Source organism: Orycteropus afer, unplaced genomic scaffold (genome assembly GCF_000298275.1).
Source record: "Orycteropus afer afer isolate SDZICR_OR568_19922 unplaced genomic scaffold, OryAfe1.0 scaffold00061, whole genome shotgun sequence".
Classification (NCBI taxonomy): Eukaryota; Metazoa; Chordata; class Mammalia; order Tubulidentata; family Orycteropodidae; genus Orycteropus; species Orycteropus afer.
In genome coordinates this window covers 4014058-4024465 of record NW_006921648.1, presented here as the reverse complement: position 1 = coordinate 4024465, position 10408 = coordinate 4014058, and the positions used below count along the sequence as shown (strand labels likewise).

General features: G+C 55.1%; 1 protein-coding gene across 1 annotated transcript; it reads left to right on the top strand.

Annotated features, from left to right (window-relative positions):
* The first annotated feature begins 1241 nt into the window (after positions 1 to 1241).
* Positions 1242 to 9525, top strand: CUNH16orf89 (chromosome unknown C16orf89 homolog). The gene is made up of 7 exons (XM_007939718.1): positions 1242 to 1449; positions 2723 to 2872; positions 4320 to 4470; positions 5137 to 5254; positions 7008 to 7143; positions 8351 to 8455; positions 9365 to 9525. Exons 1-7 carry the CDS (start codon positions 1242 to 1244, stop codon positions 9523 to 9525), a joined length of 1029 nt encoding a protein of 342 aa, XP_007937909.1.
* The last annotated feature ends 883 nt before the right edge of the window (positions 9526 to 10408 follow it).

The following is a 10408-nucleotide window of genomic DNA, read 5'->3' as shown; positions in this document are numbered from 1 at the left end:
AGCGTAGTGCCTAAGGCACTTGACTGCTAACCAGAAGGCTGGAGGTTCAAACCCACCAGCCACTCCTCGGAAGGAAGATGGCGCAATCTACTTCCGTAGTGATACTGCCTCGGAAACCCAGGGAGGGGTCGCTATGAGTCGGGTCCAACTCAATGGCACATAACAACAACAACGACATAGGACAGAGTAGAACTGCCCCATAGGGTTTCCAGGCTGTCAGTCTTTACGGAAGCAGACGGCCTCATCTTTGTCCCAAGGAGTGGCTGGTGGGTTAGTAGCTCAATGCTTAAACCACAGCCCCACCAGAGCTCCTTTCCATAAAGATTACAGCCTTGAAAACCCTCTGGAGCAGTTCTTCTTTGCAACACGTGGGGTCTGCGTGAGTCAGAATCAACTTGATGCCACAGAGCTGCCTGCTGGCAGCTGCCTCACCTGTCTTAACGGTTGTGTCACCAGGTGTCTTAACTTAAAGACAGTACATGCAACCATGGATTGGCACAAAACCATGGATTGGCACAATGACCTTGACGAAGGACTCAAACATGCCAACGAGGCACACGATTGGGTAGTATCTTGTCACAGAGTGTTACCGGAGCCGCCAAGGGAAATGCTAACGCCAAGCAGGATGGTGGAAGAGGAAGGACTTTTATTTGTTTGTGCACAGACTCAGTGGGTTCATATCCAGAGATTGAGCCCCGAACATGGGCTTTTATGGGGTTCTTCCTCCGGGGTATTCAGGGTAAAAGGGTGATTGGTTACCTGCAAAAAGAGCACCTGCAGCTAGCAGTTTTTACAGAAGCTAAACGTGCCTGAGAGGAAGTCAGGAGGGGGAGTACAGGCAGAGGAAGAAGGGAGGGGAGCAGGACAGGAATTCTCCACTCTCTATACGTGGTTTTTCAGGCTGGCTCGAGCCAGAGGTCTCTTGCCTCACAACAACTTCCCTACTTAGGTTGGGCAAAGGTTCTATTGCAACAAAGGTGAATTCATCGTTAACGTTTCTTCAGTTCTCCTTTCTCGCCTCAAGAACACAAGACAACAGCCTCGCCCACCTGCAAACTGTCCTTCCCAGAGCCCTTTCCTGGGGCCAGGTCTGTCCAGCCGCCCCAGGCTGCTGGGTCAGCCCTGCCCAGCCACTTGTCTGCAGAAAGAGGACAGGACAGAGGCGGGCAGAGGCGGGAGAGGCAGCCAGGCCAGTGTGTCGGGTGCAGAGGCACTCAGCCAGCTGGGCACAGAAGGGAACCATGGCTGGCCTGGGGCTGCTGCTGCTGCTCCTGCTGCTGTCCCCACCGTCACTATGGGCCTCCTCGCTGTCACAGCCAGACACCCCGGAAGGCAACGCCACCATTGCAAGCCTGATCCTGTCCGCACTGGAGCGGGCCACTGTCTTCCTGGAGCAGAGGTTGCCTGAACTCAACCTGGATGGCGTGCTGGGCTTCCGTGTGCTGCAAGGTGGGTAGGCCTTCCCCAGCCTGGCCCCGGGAGCTGCACCCTGCCCAGCTGCACTCTGAACCCTTAGGAGCCAGTGAGTAGCCTGCTTCGGTTCTAACAAAAGGAACAGAGGGGTAGCCTGCTCCTCGTGGGTACCTGGGGCCCAGCTGTCATCAAAGTTTTACGCTTAGGAAGGATTTCAAGGCAACATGAGAAAAGAGTTGGAGATTGTTTTTTTTCCCAGGGGACGATCCACCGGGCAGCCCCTTGTGGCCTGCTGCTAACAAGGGAAGCGGCAGGAGTGTGTCCTTCCAACAGGCATTTACGGGGAAGCCTCTTTCCTGAGGGACAGTGGTCCAGGGACCAAGCTGGAGACCCTCAAGACCAGATCCCAACCCCAGCTTCCTCCACTCCCAGCCAAAGCCACCTGGAGGTTCTGAGAAAAATTAGTTGTTTGTTCAGCTTTGGGAGGTTTCAGATCCCTGAGAGGTGAGCCGGAGGTGGGCCAAGGCAAACAGGGAGCCAGCCCCACACCCTCTCCCCACACCCTCCTCCACTTCCAGCCTCACCACCTCTTCACCCCCCCACCACCACCTTGAGGGAGCGCCTCCCTGCAGCTGCCCGGGGGGGGGGTCAGCTCACCAGGCTGGCTCTGAGCAGTAGTCACCTTCCCTGTGGGGCAGCACAGTTCCCACCCTCCTGGGAACTCAAGATTCAGCAGGAGGTAGGGCTCCAGGGCAGGTCTGCCTCTGTCCCTGGGGCCACATTGTGGTTTCGTGGCCACGTCGCCTTCCCCAAGGTCCCTTCGGCACCCATCCTGAAGAGCCTCAAGACCTACTGCTGCCCCCACCACCACCAACAGCAGGGACCAGCATCAATCAAGGGAGATGCCCAAACCCATTGCTGTTGAGTCATTCCAACTCTTAGCAACCCTATGTGACAGACTAGGACCCCCTTATCAGGGCTGGGTAGCATAATGCCTAAGGCACTTGACTGCTAACCAGAAGGCTGGCGGTTCAAACCCACCAGCCACTCCTCGGAAGGAAGGTTGGGCAATCCTACTTCCGTAGTGATACTGCCTCGGAAACCCAAGGAGGGGTCGCTATGAGTCGGGGCCGACGCGATGGCACATAACAACAACAACAACATTTTGGGGAAACACAATTCAGTCTGCAATAGTCCCAGTCACAGATACCATGGTTAGGACTTGGAGATCTCTTTCTTGAGAGACAAAAATCAACCTCCCGCAGTCAGCATCCTAACTGAGCACATTCCTCCCTGTGCTCCCTCCCAGAGCAGCTCCAAGGCGCTCAGAAGCAGTGGGCGGGGGACCCCCGGCTGCAGCTGCTGAGTGTGCGCACGCAACGGCTGGAGAGGAAGCTGGGGACCCTCCTGCGCAGAGCCATTTCCTACCTGAGGCAGAGTGACCCCATCTACCTACAAGGTAACTGCCCAGGTGGAGCCCACTTCTTCAGGAATGTGGGGTCTGGGGGTGTCTACTGAAATAACCTAGTGCAGGCTCCTCAGGTGCAGGGGAGGGGCTGGGACCACCCGTAACTACAGGCGGACCCTGGGGAAGGTCCAGGTGAGAGGGCACCTTCCTCCCACTCGGAGGGGCTGGAGAGCAGGCAAGGAGTCTGCCTCATCTATCAGCTCGCCTCCAGGGTTGGGGGTCTCTTCCTAGACCACTGGTTTGTCCCAGAGGGTAGAAGATCTAGAAGGTCATTGGACAGTTTGCATTGCAAAGACTAAGGTCCTGCTAGCCCGCCTCCTGGGCCTGCAATGCTCAGGGTCTCTCTCCTTGGCAGCCTGGAGTCACCCCACAGAGGACCCCATCCTGTGACCCCGGGCTGGGTTGTTCCTGGGTGGGAAGCGCAACCCTCCTGGGGACGCCCTGCGTGTCAGAGCAGAGCGGTGCTGCAGGGCGTTTGCAGTGTTTGTTCTTCTGGAATTAGATCCGAACGTCTTTCTTCTGAACCACCTCCGGGTGAACTCGAACCTTTGGGTTAATCATTTCCACCACCCGTGGGATCCCTAAACCAAAGGAGTCACTAAACCAAAAAAATAAATAAATAAAAACCTCACTGCTGTCAAGTCAATTTCGATTCACAGCAACCCCTCCTTGGGTTTTCCAGGAGGTATCACTGCAGAAGTAGATTGCCCAACCTTCCTTCCCAGGAATGCCTGGTGGGTTTGAACTGCTGGCCTTCTGGTTAGCAGTCAAGTGCCTTAGGCACTACACCACTAACCCTTCTTAAATATCTCCAGCGTCTGTAGGGTACCATGAATTTAGTCAGAGCTAGAATTGGGGCCAACTCGATGGCACATAACAGCAACAACAGAAGCCCTGCTGGCGCCGTGGTGAAGAACTCAGCTGCTGACCGCAACGTTGGCGGTGCAGGCTGCGGGAGAAAGAGCTGGCGATCTGCTTCCAGGCAGATGTGCAGCCTTGGAAACCCTTTGGGCAGTTTGACTCTGTCCTACGGGGTCGCTGTGAGTCAGAATCAACTCAATGGCACACAACCCAAGTCAAAGCCTGGTTAGCTCTGTTCCTTATAATCGGCAGGAGTGGACATTAAAGGTGCTTCCTGGGTATGTCATAGCCAATGGCCTCCCCACAGGAGAGGCTTGGGGCACCGAGTAGGCCCCTGCGTGGGGTCAGGGAACAGCTCGAGGTGGGGCCCAGTTCCTTGGCTCCGAGCCCCAAGCCTGGAGGGAGGGCGGTAATTCGCCACCACAGTTGGATCTCAAGCAGTAGGGCTACAACGGGCCCCACCTCCACCCTTCCTCCCAAGCCCGCCCTCTAAAGCTACCAAGCCCCTTGGCTGGCTGATTATTTTACAGGGGTGGTTGCCTCTGCCTCTCCCCGCTTTGCCTCTGCTCTCGGCCAGAGTTCCAGCCAACCATCCTGCCTGGGTTCTGGAAGCTTCCCCATACCTGGACCCACACCACCGCCTCCATGGTCTACCCCACGTTCGAGCCCCACGACTCCTTCTCAGAGGACCGCAGTGACCAGTGCCTGGTGCAGCTGCTGGGAACAGGGTGGGTTTGGCTGACTCGACCAGTTCCTGCAAACCCCCAAGTGCCCTCCGTGGGTCCCAGTGGCTCTGCAAGTCCCAGTGGTCGAACCCCAGGGTCTGTGCAAAACCAGGCCCAGGTCCCACGGGAACTGATACCTTCCCCCGTCCCCCTGCTATTCTGGTTTTCCCCAGTCAGTGCACCACCAGCCTGCCTCTCCCACCCCTATCCCCACCCCCCATCTGGCCTGGCCCCGCCACACCACCCCCTGCACTCCACCCAGATCCTCCATGCCCGTCCTCGCCCAGGACTCAACACTTCAACCAGAGCCTTGTTTCCAAAATGCACACCCTCGTTCTCCGACAAAACCTGAACTCCTGCTGCCTTTCTGGGCCTGCCTGTCCCCAGCCCTTCCCCTGAGACCTCCTTTCAGGTTCTGAAACGCTCCTCCCACTTCAAGCCCTGGTCCAACCTGCCACTTCTACACACACACACACACACACACCTACACCTGTATTTCATCTGACATCCCTATTCATGCCCAGCTGGGTGTCAGGGAGCTACTAGGGACCCAATGGCTAGTGCAGGATCGTGCCCAGGGAAGATGCAGGTGGGAACGGAGTGGCTCCACACCCTCAGGTTCCTTTAGGACGCCCTCCCCTTAACAGGCCTCTCTTCTTCCCTCCTCAGGACAAACAGCAGCCAGCCCTGTCAGCTCTCGGACGCCTGCAGGACCCTCATGACCAGGCATGGCTGCTGGGACTACTGCCTGTCCCACCAACTGCTCTACTTCCTCTCCGCCAGAATGGTGAGTGCAGGGGAGCCCTGGCCCCTGGAGGAAAGGTTGCCCTATGGGGCGGTCCTACTCTGTCCCGTGGGGGAGTCGCCCCGAGTCAGACTGACTGGATGGCAACGGGTTAATGGCATTCCGCAGTCCCTGGGTGGTTAGCATGCGTGGTTGGCTGCTCACTGAAAGGCTGGGGGTTTGAGTCCAACCAGAGGCACCTCGGAGGAAGGGCCTGGCAGCGCACTTCCAGAACCTCATCCCTGGAAAACCTCAGACAGCACAGTTCTGCCCTGACACGCTTGGGGCGCCACTGGCTCAATGGCCACACAGTGTTGGGTGCTACACAGTGCCTCCGGATTTGCTCAGACATCAGGAGGGAGAAGGGGGAAGGAGCAGTCAGGCATCAGCCACGTCATAGAATCCTGCAAAGGACAGGGAACGATTTGGGAGTCTGTTGGCCTGCAAACCAGAGACAGAGCTTTGCCTGATGAGCTGGATCTAGGGTGTCAGAGAAACAGCGCCCCTAGGGGACAGAGTGGAACTGCATAGGATTTCCAAGGCTGTCAGTCTACGGTAAGCCAAAAACCAAACCAAACTCACTGCCATCAAGTTGATTAGACTGATAGCAACCCCTCCTTGGGTTTCCGAGGAGGTATCACTAGGGAAGTAGATTGCCCAGTCTTCCTTCCGAGGGGTGGCTGGTGGGTTTGAACCGCCAGCCTTCCAATTAGCAGTCAAATGCCTCAGGCACTTGTTTTGTTTTGTTTTTTTTTAGGATTTGGGTGAAGATTTACAGAGTAAATTCACTTTTCATACAGCAGTTCACATATACTTTGTCTCATGTCATTGACCAAAATTTACAATGCAGCAGCTCCCCTCCCACTTCCTCCCCATAGTTACCTCCTCCCAGTGTCCATCCCTTCAAACTCTTCTGCACCCTGAGCTATCTCCCTGTGCATAAGCAGCCCTTCCTTCTCCCATGATTGTTCTCTCCAGGGCGTGTGTCTACTTGAGGTAAATGTTTTAACTCACATGCCTCAGGCACTTGTTAACAGAAAAGCAACTTGCTGATTATATTTGACAGTTTATTATTATTATTTATAAGCAAACTGCCCAGACCAATATTTTTGTAAAATACAATAAAACTGAGTTATAAGGAAATTGAATTATTAGATTCACCGGACAGTAAATGATGGTAACAGGTGGCTACAGATGTTTCTAACCCTTCTCACAGCTCCTGTCCTTCTCATGGCACAGGCCAGGGACCAGCCCCGGCCTGCGGACCATGCTGTGACTAGCATTTGGGGGATCAGTCCCAAACCACGATGCACTGTAGCAGCGGACATTCTAGAACTCGTCCCAGGGTCGTGCAATGTGCTGGGCATTTCCTGGGCGTTGCTTCACCCGCTCACACGAGACAGCCTCGAGTTCAGCTCCTTTGGCATCACCTTTGAAGATGACAAACCTCCCCGCCTCCCCCAGCTCAGAATGGTTAACTCCTCTGGCCAAAGTCACACAGCTCATGAGTGGCAGAGGAAGGACTCAAACTCTGCTCCCTCTGACCCAGAGCAGTGCTCAGTGACAGAGCCCGACAAGCTGGGCATGGGGCAGGGGTGCGGGAAGAAATTCCAAGAAAGGGGGTGGGCCTGCCCTGCACGCAGCCACGTGCAAGGCCACATGCAAGAGCACACAGAACCTCAGGCCTTTCCCACAGCACTGGCAGCGAGTGGCTGTCATTGGTACTGACCCCCCTTGTCTGGATGTCTGTCCCCAGGTAGGGTGCACGAAGGGGCTGTTCCGCCACAGCCAGCACTACTTGGACGTCTTCTGTGCCAACATGATGGACCTGAACCGCAGAGTTGAGGCTGTCGGCTACGCCTACCCGACCCGGGACCTCTTCATGGAAAACAGTGTGCCCCACGTTCCTCTCTCCCCGAAAGCAGCAGGGTGTCTCTGATTTGGGGCATTCGCGCACACACACACACACAGAGGAATGCATGTGCATATATGTACACACACGTGTGTGTATGCTTGGGCAGACTGTGTACATACTGTGCACGTGTGCACATGCGCATGCACACATGCACACGTAGAGGTGAACACAGAGACATGCGCCCGCAAACATATATGCATGCACATGTGTGTGCAAACGTGCAACGCACATCTGCAGTGCAAATATGTGCGTGCACACATATGTAAATGTGTGTGTGCGCACAAACATGCACACATGTGTCCATATATGCACACACACACAAGGTTTCCAGATACAACAAATAAAAATATCAGATCCCCAGCTGAATTTCAGTTCCAGATAAACAACCAAACTAGTGTTTAGCATAAGTGTAACTCAAGTACTGCATGGGATACATTTATACAGTGAAACCTGTGAGAGGACAGGACTGCCTTGTTTTCCAGATCCCCCAAGTTTTCCACCTTTGACAGGGCGCAGTCTTACCACTTCTCTGTTGCTGTTTTGGTAGAAAATATTTGCATTTTCCTTCTCCAGCAGGTTTCCACCTTACACAGGTTCCGGCTCTTGCAGGTTTGACCGGAGTAGAAAATGACCCATTGTCTATCAGAAACTCCAGTGGCAATGGGGTCCCGTGTTTCACCGGGCAGCCCGAGCACAGAGGCTGTCTTCTCTACCACCGTGTGACTGCTGCCTGCCCCCAAAAGGCTGGCCCGGTGATGGAGCAATGGACAGACTAACTGACCAGCTGCTGACACACAGACTCTGAGAGACTTAGAGATGAGGCCAAAAGGGAGGCCCTGGGTTAAACACCCAGTTAAACTGGAGTCTCAGATAAACACTGGATCGTTTTTTAGTGTAAATGTGTCCCATGTGATACTTAGGATATATTAGATACTTGGCTTGAGTATCCAAATCTCTTTACCGACCCCAACTCTTGAGCAGCTACAATGAGGCCCTGAGCAGGAGGCAAAGCACAGATCCAGGAGCCCCTCGTCGCTGAGACAGAGCCTGGGGCTGCCGCTTTCCACCACTGCCACCTCCTGAGCCCCCTGGGGGAGGACGCAGGTGGCCCTGGGTGGCTTTGGGGAAGGGGAGGAGGTGTGCCTGGGAGCAGACCTGCAGGGGTCTTCCTGTCTTTACTTCAGTCATGCTTTGTGGCATCGCTGGATTTGCTGACTTCTACAAGCTGCCCTGGCTGGAGGCCATTCTCAGCTGGCAGAAGCCGAGAGAAGGATGCTTCGGGAAGCCTGGTCAGTTGTGCTTCACCCTGGTGGGGGGGGGGGGCTGGACTGCACGTTCTAGGCAGGTGGGGAAAGCATGCAGCGTGTTAGGGGTAGGGAGAGAGCTTGCAACACAGGGGCCTGCACGCACACACAGCTGGGAATGGGCTGGGCGCTTCGGAGGCCTGGATGATGCAGGAGGGGACGCCATCTGCCTGGAAGACGTTCGATCCCCTGGGCCTGCGTTAGCAAATTCAGTCTCAGGACAAAGGCCCTTAGAAAGCCTATGGGCCTGGAACTGAACTTACCCCCAGCTCAGCTTTCAGCTGGACAACAGACAAGCCTGTAAGGCAGTGACACCAGGGATGAACCTCTGCTTAGAGCAGTCAGCTGCAGGAGGTTCCAGCATCTGCCAGGACATAGCTCAGAAGGCAGACAGGATAGGAAAGGATGAAGGGAAAAGGTAACCGCAGGGAGGAAGTGGGAAGAGAGCTGTTCCATGTGGGGACTGCAGTCAGCTTCAGGAAACAGAATGAGTACGAGTTGTGAAATGGGAAACAAATTCGCTCAGTAAACTTTCACCCGAATCACAATATAAACAAAGGAGAGGGGGTTAATAAAATGCAGAGTTTCGGCCCCCACCCCATCAATGAGCAGGTCGGGGTGAGGTGTGGAAGCTGCATCATCGGAAGCCCCTCCAGTGGTTCTGACGTGGGAGGTGGGCCATCACAACCTGAAAAACCATCAGGAGACGGCAGGGGCGACCAGGCGGAAGGACCTAAAGATGGGTGTGGGAGGAAACTCCTGGAAGAGCCTCAGGTTACCCCCAGGTTAAGGGAGAAGACCTGAGAGGCCCAAAGGGCCTCAGGGGTTTGTGACAAAGTCTGAAAGTCCCTGGAGAAGTTGACCTGCGACCCCTCTCCTCTCTCGTCATCCCAGCTCCTGAAGAAGACACATTATTTCAAGCCACTCAGCACCAACAGCATTTTTTGAGAAGAGTGAAGAGGCGAGAAAAAGAGTTTACAGGTAATGAAAAGACCCAGGGGACTTTCACGGCACAAAATGGAAGCGCCCCAATGAGGCGGCAGGAGCCCTGGTGATGCAGTAGTTAGAGTGCTCGACCACAGACTGAAAGGTCGGTGGTTTGAACCCACCAACTGCTCTGCGGGAGAAAGGCTTCCGTAAAGATTGACGGCGTTGGAAACCTGTGAGGCAGTTCTACTCTGTCCTTTAGGGTTGCCATGAGTCAGAAGGCACTGGAAGGCAGTGGGTTTCATAGATGAGTGGAGCACTCCGCTGCTAAATTGAAAGGTCAGCTGTTTGAACCCACCAGCTGTTCCAAGACAGGAAGATGAGGCAGTCTGCTTCCGTGAAGACCGACAGCCTTGGAGACCCTGTGGGCAGTTCCACTCTGTCCTCTGGGGGCGCTGTGGGTCAGAATGGACTCCAGGGCAGTGGGTGTGATTTTGGTTTTGGTTTTGAGGGTAGCAGGTGGAAGCCTCTGGTTATTTTCTTCCATACCCAGGACTGAACAGAAGACAGCCCTCTGTGGAAGACAGACCCTGGCATCACTGAAGGGGCACAAATTACGGGTGGGAGGCAGAGGGAAGGGGCGTCGCTGTTACCAGCGCTGTTGAGTAGGTCTCTGACTCAGGGTGACCCCAGGCACAAGGAACTAAACCCTGCTCCTGCACCACCCCCATAATCGGTTACAAAGGAGACCAGTGCCCCATGGGGTCACTGGCTGAGCTGTGGGAGTGGATTGCCACACCCTTCTTCCAGGTCGGTCTCAGTCTAGAAGCTCTGCTGAAACCTGTCCACCATGGGTGACCCTTCTGGGATTTGAAATACTGGTGGCCTAGCTCCCAGCATCACAGCAGTAAAACACACTGACAAGTGGGGGGAGTCATTTAGGGAAGGGGTGTAGCCTCCCAAGGGATGAGGCTATAATGGGCTGGAAACCATTTCCTGGAGAAGGGAGGC

Excerpts from the sequence above, each read along its gene's own strand:
- CUNH16orf89 (XM_007939718.1), top strand. The coding sequence starts at position 1,242 with ATGGCTGGCCTGGGGCTGCTGCTGCTGCTCCTGCTGCTGTCCCCACCG. Across the intron at positions 2,873-4,319 it reads TGACCCCATCTACCTACAAG|AGTTCCAGCCAACCATCCTG; the intron begins GTAACTGCCCAG and ends GCTCTCGGCCAG. Across the intron at positions 5,255-7,007 it reads ACTTCCTCTCCGCCAGAATG|GTAGGGTGCACGAAGGGGCT; the intron begins GTGAGTGCAGGG and ends GTCTGTCCCCAG.